Source organism: Penicillium oxalicum, chromosome IV (genome assembly GCF_001723175.1).
Source record: "Penicillium oxalicum strain HP7-1 chromosome IV, whole genome shotgun sequence".
In the NCBI taxonomy this organism is placed as follows: domain Eukaryota; kingdom Fungi; phylum Ascomycota; class Eurotiomycetes; order Eurotiales; family Aspergillaceae; genus Penicillium; species Penicillium oxalicum.
The window spans coordinates 1,740,603-1,757,395 of NC_064653.1; the positions used below are offsets into that span (position 1 = coordinate 1,740,603).

At 49.0% G+C, this 16,793-nt stretch overlaps 4 protein-coding genes across 4 annotated transcripts; 1 reads left to right on the plus strand and 3 right to left on the minus strand.

Annotated features, from left to right (window-relative positions):
• Window positions 1-69: 69 nt before the first annotated feature.
• On the minus strand, window positions 70-3,630 carry POX_d05384 (DNA polymerase gamma; the record flags this gene model as incomplete). Its single annotated transcript, XM_050114231.1, has 3 exons — window positions 70-3,329; window positions 3,398-3,485; window positions 3,604-3,630. 3 exons carry the CDS (start codon window positions 3,628-3,630, stop codon window positions 70-72), a joined length of 3,375 nt encoding a protein of 1,124 aa, XP_049969182.1.
• Window positions 3,631-4,048: 418 nt separating this feature from the next.
• POX_d05385 (uncharacterized protein) lies at window positions 4,049-4,731 on the plus strand (the record flags this gene model as incomplete). The annotated part of the gene is made up of 2 exons (XM_050114232.1): window positions 4,049-4,448; window positions 4,520-4,731. 2 exons carry the CDS (start codon window positions 4,049-4,051, stop codon window positions 4,729-4,731), a joined length of 612 nt encoding a protein of 203 aa, XP_049969183.1.
• A 238-nt stretch (window positions 4,732-4,969) lies between these two features.
• Window positions 4,970-6,588, minus strand: POX_d05386 (uncharacterized protein; the record flags this gene model as incomplete). Its single annotated transcript, XM_050114233.1, has 2 exons — window positions 4,970-6,318; window positions 6,393-6,588. The coding sequence occupies 2 exons, from the start codon at window positions 6,586-6,588 to the stop codon at window positions 4,970-4,972; spliced, it is 1,545 nt and encodes a 514-aa protein (XP_049969184.1).
• Window positions 6,589-7,557: 969 nt separating this feature from the next.
• Window positions 7,558-16,725, minus strand: POX_d05387 (Serine/threonine-protein kinase tel1; the record flags this gene model as incomplete). The annotated part of the gene is made up of 9 exons (XM_050114234.1): window positions 7,558-7,577; window positions 7,636-8,593; window positions 8,647-9,708; window positions 9,759-10,149; window positions 10,205-14,651; window positions 14,720-15,060; window positions 15,118-16,470; window positions 16,537-16,579; window positions 16,647-16,725. 9 exons carry the CDS (start codon window positions 16,723-16,725, stop codon window positions 7,558-7,560), a joined length of 8,694 nt encoding a protein of 2,897 aa, XP_049969185.1.
• Between the last annotated feature and the right edge of the window lie 68 nt (window positions 16,726-16,793).

Below are 16,793 nucleotides of genomic sequence, written 5' to 3' on the forward strand. Positions count from 1 at the left end.
AGAGAGAAGGTGAAGATGAAGACAGATGAGGTAATAGGATTGAAAGAAATGAAAGCAGCGAAAGCGACATTAGGACTGTGCTCGAGCTGAAGGCCGGGGTTTCCAGGATTTGTACATGCCCACCTGATGTTGAGACTTGCCAGATCCATTATTGGTGGATCGAGGGCTTCTGAAGTCAGGGTAGAGCCCAGAGTCAACATCCATGAGCACTGCGCGTTGAGGCTGGGCTGATGCCCACCCGCTGGGAGCGTTCTGTGTTTTCGAAAAAGAGGGTCGGGTGACAGCAGCTTTATCGCTGTGTGCAGCTTGAGTTTTCTCCCTGATAATATCACGCAGTTCTTTGTCATCCTTGGTGATTTGGGCCTTAATAAACGCGAGATCATTAGATGCCTGGAAAGAGGACATGACCGACTCTCGGGGGGTATAACTGTATTGCTCGGGACAAGGTGGCGAAACCGGCACAGTTGAGGGATCTAAGAATGCTGCCTCATTTTTCTCCAGTAGCTGGGAGATATCCAGGGTCTCGCCGTGAGGAATTCTTTCTGGATGAGATGGAGTGACACAGTCCATATCAACCTCTTTTCGTAAGACGTGATCAATATCAACGGCCGAGAAGTATGCGCAAGACTGAGGAAGATCGTCAATACCGACTTGCTGGGAGAATATAGCCCGCGTCCACACATTTGATATCTGGAGGGCGAGGGCCGCGCGATATTTGTCTTCTTCCTTGACCAGATAACGGATCTCATCGTGGACCGTAATGGCGAGCCGAGCTTGGATGTTGAATCGTCGAATGAGGTAGTCCATGCTCACGATGAGGAGATGAAGATAATCAACACCCGAAGACTGAATGGCCCAATTGATGCGAGAGGTCATGAAACTGCCCTTGTTGATGAAGCGACGCATGAGCGCTTCGGTGATTCCCGCGCCGAGAGCTGGGGTGCGAGGCCTCTCTTGGTCGGCAAATTCCTCGAGCTTATTGAAAACAAAGGACTCCGTGCCACCTCGCCAGAAAGGGGTCTCTCGGAGAGCCCGACGGGAAGTGCGAGTGCCCTTGGTTTCTTTGTAAAGATTAGCTGCAGTCTCTTGGGTTTGTTTCTCGGTGAGGGATGGATTAAACTGGCGCAGTAGCGTCGCAGCAAATTTCACCCCAGCTCCGTAGATTCGACCGTAGTTGAAGACTTTTGCGTCATTCCGCGAGATACCCAGAATTGAAGCACTGCGAGAATGAAGATCGGTTCCTGCAGCTTTGGATCCTTCAAGGGTCATAAATCCAATGGCATTTCCCCCATGCAGCTGGAAAGGCGCGTCCCCTACCAGACTGGCGATCCATAACTCTTGAGAATCCACATCTGCTCCGACAAAGACATGACCTGGCGGAGCCTTGATCATGGCCTTCAGCTCGGAGCCCACCCGGTTGGACTTTGCATTGCTGGCGGTGAGCCAGGTATTCTCGACAGCACGGCGGGTGATTGTACCCATGGGAATCACTTGAGGCAAGATGAATCCCAGACGGCCTTCAGTCAACTTCACGTCCGTCTGGATATTCTTCATTTGATCTTGGAATACGACCATCTGACCCATGATGCGATCTCTGGCACTTATCCAATACGAACATGAAGCATTCATCTCCAATGCTTCTTTAGCAAGCTCGAACTGTGACGAGAGAACTCCACGCTCAAAATACTGCATGTAACCCTTCCCCAAAGGATTTGTACATCGAGCTTGGGGCCCATCTTTGTGGGGAATTTTGAAGTATGCATTCTTTCGGTCGTCACGAAGCTGAAGGTTTTGCTCCTCGTTCATATCACAAACAACGACAGGTTGATTTTCATATTTTTTGACTTGATCACGAGGAACTCTGAAGGTCCATCCGTACTTGTCCGACCACACGAGAGGGTAGCCATCCCAAGAGAGCTTGAGCAGGATTGGTGCAATTCTTGTGCGCACGGTGAGGTTGATGTCGGCATTACTGGAAGGAAATAGGTCTTTGTACCACTTGGGCATTCCGGGCTTCTTCTGCCTGGCAGCCGGCCGTGGTGGATCATTCTTCTTCTTGCCCTTCACCATTTTGATCTCCTGGCCAGACCAGTCCAGCTGCTGCAGCCAAGGATCGCTGGTGTAGACATCGGGTTGAGACTTGACCGCCAATGCAGCATCACAGAGTTCCCGAAGCTTCCGTTGCACATCGTCGAGCCGTTTGTGGTAGGTCTCTTCGGCTCTCGCAATGTATTCCTGCCAAGTTTGGTTGACGGGCAAGATGACAGAGGAGAGATGTCGAAGAGCTCCGAAACTGACAGGATGAGGGCACGTCTCGAGGAAATTAGGGAAAACCTTTCGGAACACGCGGTGTGTGATCGCAACATCAGCAGCACAGTAGTCCAAGAGCTCTTCCCACTTTGTGAGGAGTGTCTCTCGGTCTAGCTCTCCAAAAAAGTCTCTTTGAGCCTTGTCTATGGTGACATCACAGTGAAACTTGGCAACATCTCTCAGTGAGTTCACCGAACTTCTCCCAACCCACAGCTCCTCCTCCTCTTCCCTGAGCATGTTGCTCTCAAGCAACGCTGCCAGCTCGGCAGAGTTGTGCTCGCTTGCGATTTTGTCTCTGAGGTCCTTGTTCTTCTTATGGCGCATCCAGGTTGGCCTCTGCTGCGAGCACATTCCATTAACAGCAACATGCAGGGACATCGTGTCAAGGAAGAAGTTCCGAGATTGCTCCATGTCATACTCTTCCAGCACTCGTGCGCGATCGTAACCTATGTTGTGACCAACGACTATCCTCGGTTGAGATGGATCACCCAAGGGAATCAGATGGATCTTGCTGTCGGTTTCTCCCAGGAGCCATGGAGAAAGCCATGCGTACCAGGCGGTCGGACTCACGGCACAGGCCATTACTGCATAAGGGTTATCCTTATACATGACCTCAGTATCGAAGGTCAACATTGCCTCCCCTGGCGCCTCGACAGACTCGGAAGATCCGTCTGTGTTGTACTTTGTCCAACCGCTTCGCTTCAGCCACTTCCTCGGTTTGGGAGGACAGCTCAGTGTGGCAAAACTCTTCGCGTATGTCAAATAAGGCTCCGACGCATCTGATCCAATCTTATAGAAGTGTTCGTCAAGTGTATGTCCGTGAAGGGGTGGGAGATCGAAAGCAATCGGATCAGCGCCAGTCTGAGATTTGCCGAGAAGTTCGTGTCTGGCTAAGTGGTCTTTGGAGAGAGCCACGAGTTCGGGATCAGGCACTCGGCCCTTTCCCGGAAAAACTTGACCATGAATATGGTCGCTTAGCTGCTGGACACCAATTTCATTGAACCTGGACGAAGCGGGAACTGAAGATGGTCAGTTGGTCTCACAGAAAATTAAAGTCAACAGATCTCGATCAAAGCCATTTACTTACTAGCAAGAGAGAATTTGGGGGGTGTCTTGTCGGCTATCGAGGTGGAATATAGTGCCAAAGGGCTTTGTTTCAGCGAAACTATCGTGTGCTGGTAGATTGGACTAGCAAGGCGTAGCCTAGGTCGCGCTGATTGCAAGACGCCCCTGTGACAGGGAGTGCATTTCCAAGACAACATCATTTGGTAGATGACATTGCAAGCACTATACCATGGCAGTCAAGGAATATGCAGCCATTGCCAGAACTTTGTGGGAGAGGGAATGCCGGATGAGTGATGAAGAATCGCACAAAATTATCGTCTAGTAATGTCTACTCAATCAATAGCTATCGCGATAGATATCACAGCGTCATGCAGGAGGCGGAAAAGTATGCAGCCGATAGAGCCGACCGCTTTCCTTATCGGTCGACTTATCTCCAATCGATAAACAGCCCCACGCCTCCATTCCATCGTCATCTTTCACTCGTTGAAATCGTCCGGGCGACCAACTTCAAGCTCGGCGTCGAACGTCTTATACAAGTCCTTCTCAGAGGCGTGCACTTAGTCGCACTATATAGTAGCCCCGATGGCTACCTTCGAAGCTTAAGAGCCCCCCCCGAGACGCCGAGAAGCTTCTGCTTGACAAACTCCGTCACCACCAACCATTCAAATCCATCATGAATCGACGAGCCTCCGTTGTTGATCTCACTCAAGTGCCGCCACCTATTCTCTTGCGCACCTCTGCTGAGATCTCTCCATCACTTACTGCTTCGCCTGCTCCCTTGAACTTATCAGAGTCCTACGCAATGCCCCGTGGTACCAAACGGAAGCGCCGTAATGGAGAAGACGTGCCGGCTCGCTCTGAAGCCCCAAATGAGGTGCAGAGTCCTATCGAAGCTATCGACCTGACAGAAGTTGAAGACTCATCGTCGCTTGCTCAGGCTTTGGCCAAACAGCGTCAGGATGCTATTCAAGCTCAGGCGACTGATGAATCAGACAAGTCCCGGTCGCTCCTGGCTGCGTATCAGTGTCCGGTCTGCATGGATAACCTGGAGGACGCCACCAGCACGTCATGTGGTAAGTGCAATCTCTCTCACTTCAAAATCGATCAAGGAGTCTGTTTTTCTGACTGGCGCATGCGATTCTAGGCCATCTCTTCTGCCATAAATGCATCGTGGATTACTTACAATCCGTTGAGGATCGGCGCGTGGATCACACCAAACAGTCAAAAGGAACGTGCCCGGTCTGCCGAAAGACCATCACGTCGAACGATTCGAGTGGCCCTCGACGAAGCTTGATACCGTTGAAGCTGAGAGTGATCACGAAGAAACGTAACCGTGTTGCGCCGGGCCAGGCTTGACGACTTTTTCATCATTTATTTTTATCATAGCGAGCTGGCGTTACATCATCGGGGAATATCTTTCTTTGCACGAGGACTGCATTATAAGTCCTCTTTTTATGAATCGCATGGGTTACGTGGATTTATTTGATACCGCTCTTACCATTTTCCCCATGGTAATTGCTCGGCTGTAGATAGTTGCGATCAAATGCTTCCTGTTTATCCGAAATCTGCCGCTTGTGAACTGAGTCTCTTCAAGTTATCTGTCGCGCCGGCCAGGATCCAAAGTGTTTCTTCTATTCAGCCCATTTCCGAGTCCGCCGCGTACCATTGCATCGCCTTTCTTCCCAAGAACCACCTCCAAAGCCTGTATGAGGGCCTGAGGATCATACTTCATTCCCACGCAAACCTCCCGATCCCCTTCTTTTGCAGTGATTTTTCGCCCATATAGGCGCAGCGTTTCAATGCCCATCTCTGCTAGCCGTTCCCGATCAACTCTCGGCGTACCGGGACCGTCTAGGTGCAGAATATGCGTCACATAAGCAGTGTACGAGATCGAACTGTGTGGTCGAATGGTAGCCGGCGATCCTGGTGATTCTTCCAGCCTCTGTGAAAATCTTTGGTGATGGCGTCCCCGACTTTCCTCACAGGCCCGCGCAATAGCCTCAACAAAATCGGAGGCTACAAAGGGTTTTGAAGGAGGTCCAGTTTCACGGTCCAGAGAGCCGTTGAGGATCAGTATTTTGTGGCGTGCTGGGCTTTTCATGATGTTCTTGCCCACTCCCCGGAGGATGAGCGCCGGTATAATGGAGGTATAAAGAGAACCTATGCTGTAAATGATCGCTTGCGCATCACCCAACGCCTCTAGCACTCGGGGGTTGGCAGGTGGTCGAATCTCTTGTCCGTATGGATTGATGTACCACACTCGACTGATTCGGCATGGAAGATCCTCGTTCCCAGCCTTGCTGAAGGCGATGTTCTTGTTTCGCAGAGTGGCTAAAGACCCTGGAAGATGGTCCTCTTCATAGGACACGGCATCGGAAGCATCTGAACTCGTGTCTTCGAGATCATCTCCATCGGCAAGCAGGAGGCTTGGGCGTCTCGGCCTAGAGCCTCGATCGGGCTGAAGAGCTGTTGCCTCACTGGGGTGTGAAATGCTGTTCTGGCCCACGATGACCGTGTCATCCTCAAGCGTTGCAGATATATGGTGCGAGAAGTTTGAATTGATTGCTGGAATGACCCGCACAACATCGGACTGGACGCCGCAAATGCTACCCAGGAGATAAATTGCACTCTCAAAGCTGCCGCTGAAGAGCCGAGCACCCGTCAGAAAGAGATTGCCCACGCTCGCAGAAGTAAAATCAAAAGTGGATGACGGCGGCCGAGCCCGCTTGAGGATTTCTAGGTTCAACATGTTGAAAAATGAACGGATCAGCTCCTTCTTCGCTGGAGTGATACATCGCCAGAGGCCTGAGGTGCCATCTACAATAGTAAGCCATTCATGCGCTGCCGTCGCGGCCTGTGCAGGCAAACGATGATTAAACAGCGCTTTGATTGCTGCACGCTCCGGATTCGCGGGTGAGTCGGGAATCAATCGTACTAGGCGACCTGATTTCCAGTGTTAATCACACAACTCGCTTCATGTTACTCGCAACATATTGATCTCTTTTAATGCCACTTACTTCGGACATCACCTATTCCAGGCCCTCCAAAGATACGGATGAGCTCCGAGGATGACCCGCCATTGTCGCTAATTGGAATGATGTAGCTGAGTAGACAATCTTTGCTGTCGCGGACCGCATTGAAGACGTCTACCAGGTTGTTCGCGGCACTGCCTCCAGAAACCACCACAATGCCTCGGTTGGAGGGATCAGACATATTCAGTCGATGGTTTGTAATCGCTGTATCAGGTTAGAGATTGCCTGCCAAAAGATGAAGGGTCAGTACTGTAAGAATAATTCTTGGCAGAGTTGGGAGCTTGAGGGAAGAAATTCGATCATCAAAGGTTGATGGATGTCTCACGTGCGAATTTGATGGATATGCTTCAGCGGGTTGGACGCCACGAATACCAAAACAATTATTTGAAAATGGACGTCTTTTCTTATTTGTATCTGAGGAGAGAACTGAAAGGTGTCTTTTATGTGGAGGCGAGAACCTATGGAAGGGACTAGGTTGGAAGTAACGGCTACTGGCGCCTGGGAATCTATCGCGGTATACGTGCTGTAGGGGTAGACCAGCGCTGCAGGAGATTTTCGGTGTCGGCAGGTTGAACAAGGTGGGGCTCCGCTAACTCTAAGCATTCCTTGCGCGATAAATATATCGAGCGGCGCAGCACCGGGTTCTCGTCTATCTGTCCTTCTATCCACTTTTTGGGACGGTCTAGAATTGACAAGACTATCAATAGCGACCCAGCCCACTCACAAGCCAGGTATGAAGTGAGCGCTTGGTAATTGGACAAGTGGCGAAAGGCTGGGGAGCCAAGTGTCAGATTCATCTTGTTTACTTCAAAATCGACAGGGACACACTGTCTTACAGAGAGAGATTCCTATCCTCAAAATAGACTGGTGAGCTCCAAAGTGGGTACTCGATCCTCGGTCTGATGTGTATGGATGTTGCACTTTATAACGTATAGGGGTAGGTATCTAGTAGGCAAGAACAGCGAGATTTTTGAGAGGCAGACAGCAGTGCCTTTTGATCATAGGCGAGCAGCGACAAGGAATTGAGATCACAAGATGAAACCGAAAGTCAGAGATCAATTTTTGAGTTGGGAAAATACATCGTCGCGCTTTGAGTTTTCTCTTTGTAATGCAACTATTTACACGTTCAATCTGAGTAAGCAGGTGATGATTAGGCATAGGCAGCCCATCCTAGTAAATAAGTTAGTCTCGAAAAATTTCCAACGGTCAGAGGGCCACAGGATCATACCACAATAGAGCACAGCCAAATTCCTCTCATCCGTTGCCTGCTGAATCAGTTCGTTTACGGTGGCAGTAACACTGAGAGTCTTGCTCAGCTTCTTCGCGACCACCGTCAAGGCCCGATCGGCCTCACTGGGCTCGTTGGTGGGAGCCTTGTCTTCAGCGCCGGGCAACATGGGGGGGCCATCACCAGCCTCTTGGTTATCCTGCATTTTCTTCATCCGGAATGGTGACAGCGTCCAGCTGTATAATGGATCATACCGAAGAACGTCGAGTATGGTCATGATGCTGTACGACTCTTGGCGGAGCGCTTCAAGCGTGAACTCGCAGCAGCGCCTGAATACACCTTCGGTCTTGGTGATGCCAAATCCATCAACGAGGTCCCGCGTAAGCCTGAAGGGAACGACTTCCGGCACAGGAAGAACACGTCCCTGCTCAAACGCTACGCCCAGATCGATATGCACCACTTCCCCTGTCTTCTCATCGAGAAGGATATTGTGGCCATGTCGGTCTCCGAGTCCGAGGACGTGACCGAGAATAGAGATAGCGGCGGTACTCCGAGTGTATGCTAGACGCTTGGCAAACCAATCATCAGGGTTGCTGAATTTTTCCATGAAGAAGTATTTCATCACGGGATGAAAGTGTTCCGTGACCTGACGATAGGTCCTGACTCTTTGTTCAAACGATCTCGTCTGCACATCTGCAATATTCTTTCGACATGCGCTTGGCTTCATATCTTTAGGGAAATACTTCTGATGGGCTGGCATCAGATAGTCGTGCAGGGGAATGGTGTTGGGCACAAATTCAATGATGCCAGCATGCAGTGTCAAGGGAAGGACTTTGTAAGTACGGATGCCTAGTTTGCGTTGACGCGTAGGCTGATGATCCTTCAAGAGACTGCTCACTTGCTCAAATACTTGTTCCATGATAGCATCTTGACGTAGATCGTCATTGCCTCCTTTGAACTAGAAATGGATCAGAGCCCGCTTTAAACAAGCTTTACTAGGTTGATACTTACCAATTGTTTGTAGCGAATACCATCTGTGCCAACAGCAGTCACGATTTTGGGGGCGCTGACGCCAGCCGCGAGGGTAAAGTCGGATCCGAATCTTTGAATTGAGGGGACGCTGCGGTAGTCTAAGTCTGCTCGGAGCTCGATCTTCATCGTAGGAGGAGGTAGCTTGTATGACTCTGCGTCTTTCCCAAGGCGTTCTCCTGTAGCCAGTTTCTTGAGTGGGATTTTGGCGCCAGTTTTGAATTTAGCATCGGGCTTGTCGATGGCGAACCGAACATAAGATATGTTCATGTTATGGATCGACACCCAGATCGGTCCAATTTCCTTGTCATTCTTCAGGCGCTCCACAAGCTTATTCGCAGCTTGAAATCTCGATTGCGAGGACGGGTCTTTTCCACCTTTTGACTTGCTGCTTGCGAAGATTTGATACATTCCATGATATGGATGCTCAGTACAAATTCGGAACACGAGTTCACTGAGAAGAGCCTGGAACTCATCTGATACATCCAAGAGTCGCGATGAAAGCTGATTCATAAGGGGGGCGAACTTGCGGCTGGGTACCTCTTTGAGGTAGCGAGACACCGCCCTGTTCGCTGTCTGGCTTTCCGAGTTATCAAGCCAAAGAGCACAGAATCGAAGCGCGTCGCTGTTGTACTTCTCACTTTCTCGAAGAGCTAGAAGGTAGTTCTCGAGAGACTGTTGTAGGAAAGCTTCCCTGCTTCGCGAAAGGCGTTGGTATTCGCGGTCATCGAGGTCGAACCACTGCTTTGCCTTGGCCCGGAAAACCTTAAGAGACTCTCTCGTGCGGCCTTCTGCCTTCCGCATCATTTCCTCTAGGCCTATCAATTCGCTCTCTTTTCGATCACGCAATTGCTTGACCCGTTTGTAGTCTTCAATGCCATCAGGATTCAGAAGCTGCTGATCACAGAAACTAGCGAAACCATGATAAACTCGCCCTGCAGCTTCTCCTGCAGAGACGCCTTTCAGCTCCTTGACAGCGGGATAGAGGTATTCTTGAAGAATCGATTCCGGTTTTTCAAGCCGAGCTTCGGCAACGCGATGCCCCTATTGAAGACAAATTAGAGGAGCATAACAAAGTGACCGAAATAACATACCAAAGTCACAAGCAATTCAGCACGACTTAGCGGAATTGCCTGTTTATGCAGATCGTTCTTTCCCTTCAGCTGTTGCAACATTCGTATTGAGGCGGTCATTTCGCCCTGGTCCCAGAGAACATTTGCGAGATCAAATTCCGCGGCCGCTTCAATGTTCACTCCTAGGTCAGCGCATGGCTTTGCCAGCTTAGACAGAGTGATTGCACTCTTCAGTGATGCTTGGGAGATCCCGTGACTTCTTGAGATCTCCAGCGACCGACGAAACACCTTGGCCTCTAGCAAGTGCGATTCAGCCGGTTGAAGTTTCGACTTCGAGGTCAATAACGCATTCTTGCGGATCGAAGAACAAAGTGCTTCATGCCAGCTGAGAATTTCCCCTGCCTCCGTATAACTATGACTGTTAGAAGAGGTGTGCCATGACGCAAAGATGATTAACAGCAGCATACCTTTCGCTTTTCAGCCAATTACTCCTCGTCATGATCTTTTGCCATTCATTTTTCATATCCTCGGACGAAGAAGCCTGAAGAACATCTTTCATCTCCGACAAGATGCCAAGTGCTCGCATTGTGTTTCTTAATTCGATCGTGGAACGGCTGGGCTGAACCAGGTGGCTTAGGGATTTCGAAAGACATTCATTCAAGGATGCCTCAACTTCGGACATGGAAATCGACTTGTTCAAACCTTGAAAAGCTTTGAACACCATTGCTGAAGGCGAGAAATCAGCTGGTAAAATTGGAACGTCCCACTGCTGGAGACTGGTTGCAGCGTGAAGCATGGCAGCAGAAGAAGAGCCCTCGCCGTGACCACCAGAAGCAGCCAGCAATGTGTTAGCGACTCCCTGCAGATTTGTCGCGTTGAGAGCTTTTAAGACCCCAGAAGGGTCGACCCTATCGGATAATTGAATGTTGGTGTCATAGTTGGCACTTTGGAAAAGCAATGTCTTCAGACTAGTCCCCTCGTATTCAAGACGCTCCATAACCGTTGCCAAGGATGAACTTTGTTGGATACCATAGAAAAAATCTGGGTCATCAATGTTTCTGAAGATTTCGTTCAAAAACTCCACTGGGGGCTCGTATTTTGCCGTGGATGAGCGACGAGAGCTTGAGATCACCTTCGAAGCCTCTATTTCGAGGAAAAGAAGCGACGTTTTCTGTAGTCCACACTTATGGGCTGCGAAAGACAACGAGTCGTACTTTATATCGAGCCATTTATCTCGGTCAACGATAGTCGATTCATCTGGAATTGGTGAGTTTTGTAGATGCAAAATGCAGCGAATGACGAGACGAGCGTGCGGTATTCTTCCGTCAGTGACATTATCGAGGATTGCTTGAAATATATTTGAAAGGTCTCGTCGGACATGACTTGCCCCAGAGTCTTCTGAAAGAAGCACTTCATGAATGATGTATGGCAGAAGCTGCACAGCGAAATTGGGCATTCTTTTCAAAACCGCGCGGAGTGGCCCAATGACATAGTCATGTGAGACAGCACTGCTCAAAGCGAGAGCTATTTTACAAGCCCAGTCACTCAAACTGTTCACGTCATCAGTAGGCTGACCAGCCAAGTCACCAAGACTCACGTCTGTGAGTGGAGGAGGCACCCAGGGACAAGAGTATGGATTCCAAAGCAGGCTTGGTATGAGTGGCGCTGGAACAACACCGACATATATATCCAAGTTTTCGTCTGATGGCATCTGGCTGAGAATCAACTGCAAGGTTCTCTCGATTAGGCCAGTTTCAGTAAAATTTTGATCTTGAAGCTTGTCGCAAAGGAGGCGGAGAATCGTGTCTTTAGAGCGTGGGGACGGGATGGTCGGTTCGTCTAACTGGGGTATTTCTTTGGAGATACATTCTTGCTCACGCGTCAGCCTTTCATCGATCTGGCCTGTAGTGGCGAATGAGCGTCCAATCATTTTGGCAGCCCAAAGATTGTACTCTGGGCCTCCATTGAACTTGGACAGTGTATCCCAGAGGGAGAAAGTGAATGATGCAGAATCCATCACAGATCCTGAGCTGTAATCGAAATCTGTCTCATCATCCCTGAGATGGGGACACACCATGGAAAGCACCATATCTGCAGTAGATTTACTCAAGAGAGATTGGGGATTATTGCGCTCTTGGAGAATGGCGAGTATCAAGTCTCTCTCGGCCTGAGAAGACGTTTCTGGTGTCGTAGGCAAACTTTTCGCCAACGAAAGTAGCTTTGTGAAAGAGGATTTAATCTCATCGTCCCAGTCTGAGTTCTGAAAACTCTCGATAAGATTGCAAATCCATTCGCGGAAACGCTGTACGATCGATATGATCGCTTGAGGTTGGGTCTCTTGCGTTGTACCTGCGAGAGATGAAAGTGAAAGTTGGCGAAGTGACACCAGTATAGAGAGACAGATACTGGCTGTAAAATCAGGTCTCGTCGACAAGTAAGGTGTCCCTGCCTCGAGCAAATACCACACAACTCCTATGGTGTCCTCGGCACAGTCAAGATCAGAAAGGAAAGGACACATTGAATTGAGAAGCATCTCAAGTGGATAGTTGTCTAGGACGATAGTCCCCGCAAGGCAGACCAAAATCTTGATCTTTCGAATCACCGAGCATGCGTGCAAGGATCCCAATGCTGGGTGTACCGAATCCAGTAGGGAGCGGCACACGAATATTGCAAGAGCTGGTGACCATATGTCTTCTATCTCATAGCCTGCACAGCTGCACAAGAACTCGAGTTCGTCCAGTAAATAGCGAGCTCGGAAAGCTGGCTGCTGATTGACCGGTAGCAGGCGCTGTGAAGCAGCCCTTGCAGATATTTTGGACTGGATGTCAAGAGCGTAATGAAACTGAGGTCGTTTGGAATATGCGCGCTCAACTTGTTCATGTCGGTCCAGCATGCGGAAGAAACAAGCAATTATTTGAGGGAAATTAGCTTCAATTTGCGTCACGAAGCGTTCTGGGCCGAGCAATTTTCTCAAGCGAATCTCAGCTCCCCCTGGCTGACTTCCTTGACCAGGTGGTGTGCTGATGTCTCGCGCAATGCTGTAAGCCTCTGCTTTGGCAAATGAAGCTTCAATGATCTCAATGTAAGAGACTCCAAGAATGGTCGCAAGCTCTTGAATATCTGCCTCCATGCCTCGCATTACCATCTGGCCAACAAGCTCATCTCTGACGTCCGTCAGCATTTCGGCAAGATTATCATATCTGAAGATCATGTACGGCATCGACATGACACTGTGAGTTTCGCTCCAAGTGTAGAACACCTGAGATGCAAATAGACGAAAGAGCTCCTGCGCGTTCTGCAGCCCAAGGGCGGTCGACGTCAACAATACGCACGTTTGAGCATACTTGAGGGAACCAGGAACCTGAGCTGGAGTCTCGAACATGTGATAGATACTTCTGCGCAGCAGTGAAGGCCACCTGGATGCCAAGCTTGATAGAACAAGAAGACGAATAGCAATTCCTTCAATCCAATCTGGGTCTCTCGGCAAACTCTCCAATACATCTTCAAAAATGGCATCATGGTCTTCCAGAAGGAATCGGTCAAAGAGATTCGGCAAGAATTTTGCGATCTCAAACTTGACCTGAACGTCACCTTGTTGTAATATTGTAAGGATCAGTGTTCTCGGTGAAGGCAGTCCTTGCTCTTGACCAAAGGATGGAGATAGCTGCAGGATATTTTCAACAAGCTGCGAGAATGCAATGTAGACACGAACTGTGGCTCGTCTTTTGTCGATGAGAGTTCCTGTGAACCAGCTGTACAAATCCACTGCTGAATCACTCAGATCATCATCCAGTGACTGTAGCCAAGATTCTGACAGCGCAGTCATCATATGGATACAAATCATATGCGAAGCTTCACAACGCTCCATTTCATACGACTGTAAGCATTTCTCTCCAACGTCTTCAAGTACTTGTGTCAGATGATTTTGTGACAACCTGGAACAGCCTCGATAAACTGCAGGTAAGATTGCTTGAGCAGCGAGAAGATCATAATCATTGAGTCCCTTCAGGTACTCCAAAAGTGTTGGTTCACGGTCCGTATTGGCTGGCTCGGCATCCTGTATGTGAACTATGAGAGAGAGCCGAATCGTCTCGCGACGTTGAAATGTAACTGCATCAGAGCATAGGAAGGTTGCGGTCCGATTAGACGCAAGAATCCACGGGCCTGACGCATCATTCGTACTGTCATGAACCAGGGAATCAAAAGGATCCACGCTGGCTTTCCAAAAAGGCAGTTGCGCATGAGAAACAAGGCGAGATCTACCTAGCTCCTCTACCAATGGTCGTAGTAACGGAAGAAGATGTACTCCAATGCCCGAAGATTCCAGTTCAGACTCTGAACAAAGCAAAGGCGACAGAATTTCCAGGCATGGTTGAATGGCACTTGAGATGTTCGCGCAGATGAACTTACTAAGAGCATTCCACAAATCATTGCAATTCCTTAGCAGGCTCTGCACTTCAGGGGTTGAGCGCTTGGGCACACATGCGACGAAAAGGAAGCAAGTGACACAGAAAGATACCATGATTTGCAAGACGTCGCCAGAGATATGGAGCGCTCTGTCTTCGCTTATCGTCTTCCAAAATTGGGAGAAGGCATCTGATTTCGTCCGCAAAAATTCGATAATGACCAGGTCATCCGCATCCTGATGGCCAGACGGCTTAAGGGATAATGACTGTTCATGGATCTCGATATCGAGCTCGGGGATTTCACAAGCATTCTCAAACATGTACCTCAGTATATTTCTATTCTCATAGAAGTGATACCAGGTTTGCGTTATAGGTCCAGAAGGCCCGCAGTGTGGCGGATTTGACTCTTGAAAGACACGGTTGCTACATGCCATGAAAAGATTGAGCAGATATAGCGGGCGCGCGAAGATAGCGGTCTGCGCAGTCTGAGAACGATCTGACATGTGACCTTTAGGGAAAGATTAGCAACAGCTCACCTAGCCTAGGAGTGGCAGCTAGCAGATCAAAGAGACATACCAATGGTCCACACTTCTCTCAGCCAAGAACAAATCTGTTGGGACACATTTTGTGCCGCTCCGGGATTTGTATCCAGTTTTTCTCTGGCAATTGTAGCCCACATTTGAAGAGCTGAATCGGAAATTGAAGATGGTCCATTCAGATTTGCTGACGAGAGCATAGAGAGCATCATTTCCGAAGCCGATGAATGGTCAAGCAGATTTTCATGGAGAACTGTATTGAGAAAATTGCAGGCTGGTCTGGATGTTGCAGAGGAAGAAAAAGCACGAATCGCAAGATCTACAGCCTGTGGCCAGTAAGGCTTTAGGCGCTGGTGTCGGCAGCTAGATCCATTGGCAATGCTGTATGTTTGAAGTGAATTAGTACATTTCTTCTCGATGGAAACTGGCTCTCCTCACCTGGTCAAGGCTATCATTACCCAGCAAGAAATTGAGCTACTGTCATCGAGTATACTCGGTATGACTCTTTGCACAAAGTTTTCCTTCGCATCAATGCTCATCTTGTCTTCCAGAAAAGGCACTAGCTGAAGACTGCAGATCCTCTGTGCGCCAACCCCAGATATTGCATCTCGAAGTACATCTTCAATCTCCGACGAGAGACGAGCTCTCTTGGTTGAAGCTCCTGACGCTGTAGGCTCATTGATCTCACTCACAGCAACAGTCTCTGCCTTTTTCAGTAACTCCGCGAGTGTCCAGATGACTGTCCAACTAAATACTGAGCGATTGTTCCCCAGTCTCGGTCCATGTATAAGCCTGATCGACCTATCTCGATTCTGTTTAAACGTAAGGTCATCAACTTGAAGCATCTCCTTGTCGGTCTTTCGAGTATACTCTGCCCGAATGCAATCTATCAGACCATAGATCGAGCGATTGTCCGTCGTCGAGGAAGTGTCGTCTGTCGTATTCTCCAAAGTGGCCAAGTGCAACATCACGGTAACAAGAAGTTCCTCCTTTAAGATCTGAAGCTTTGTGTTCCACAATCTTCGGATGACTGGGACCAACTGGGATAACGTGGATCTCACGAGTTCTGACTGATCAAACATGATTCTCAACAGTACCGTGTTAACGCAGCTGAATGCCTGTTGGTGTGCAATCGCAGACATCCGTGATGATGATCTCACAAAGTTCGCCAATGATTGCAAAAGGCTCTCGGCGGCCGACTGAAGAGGGGCCCCCGGACAAACTGTAAGAGCCCTGATAGACAATAGAATTTCCTCAACTGCATTCTTATTGCCAGTGAACGTGTCCCTGTTTCCTGGGACCGGAGTTGATCTTTGCGGTGTTGAGCGACTGTCATTTGTATCCCAATGATCGTCTAGAGTAGACCTTTGTCCACTTCGAATGCTAATTTGGCTTTCATTGCTTTCTGACGCATCCAGTAAATCAATGCAAAAAGCGAGAAGCTTCTTCCAGTCGGCGTTGCCCAGATGTTCAGTGTGAGGGGGATATTGAAGAAGACACGTGAGACTTTTCATGTAGTCGACACTGAGCGGCTCCCAAAGCTCTTCACCCGTGTCTGCTATCGATTCAATTATGTGATCGAGAACAGCACGCACAGTCTTTGCTTTGACATTGCGTAGGAACACGTCCACTGCAGTACGAAGGACCGAGGCACATGACGACAGTCGTGTAGCCGAAGCTTTCGAGTTGCTGCTTGAACGCTTGGCACGAACGTAGCTTAGCCTTTCTTTGGCAACAAATTGAAAGAGGGCTTCAAAGACCTTATGACAAGCCTTGTCGCTGAAACAGCGTCTTGAAAAGGATCGAAGAACGTTGTTAGTTTGTTTACGGGAATACAGGGTTAGCCATGGCCCTTACAGCTCAGAGGTTTCTTTGTTTTGCTGAAGAATGTGTTTGAGGTCTAACCAGCACTTTAGTTCAGAAGAAGAAGAAGACAGTGATTTTCGAACCAATGGATGAAATCTAACCTGCAAGACCATCAACACGTTCCTTCTGTTTATCCGAGGACAGCAGCGTAAGCGCATTGTCCATAAAGATTTCCCCCATTTTCCAACGCCGAGCAGTCGCTCAAAAATATATCTGGAGATTCAAACATCAGCTCTGATATTTTCCTT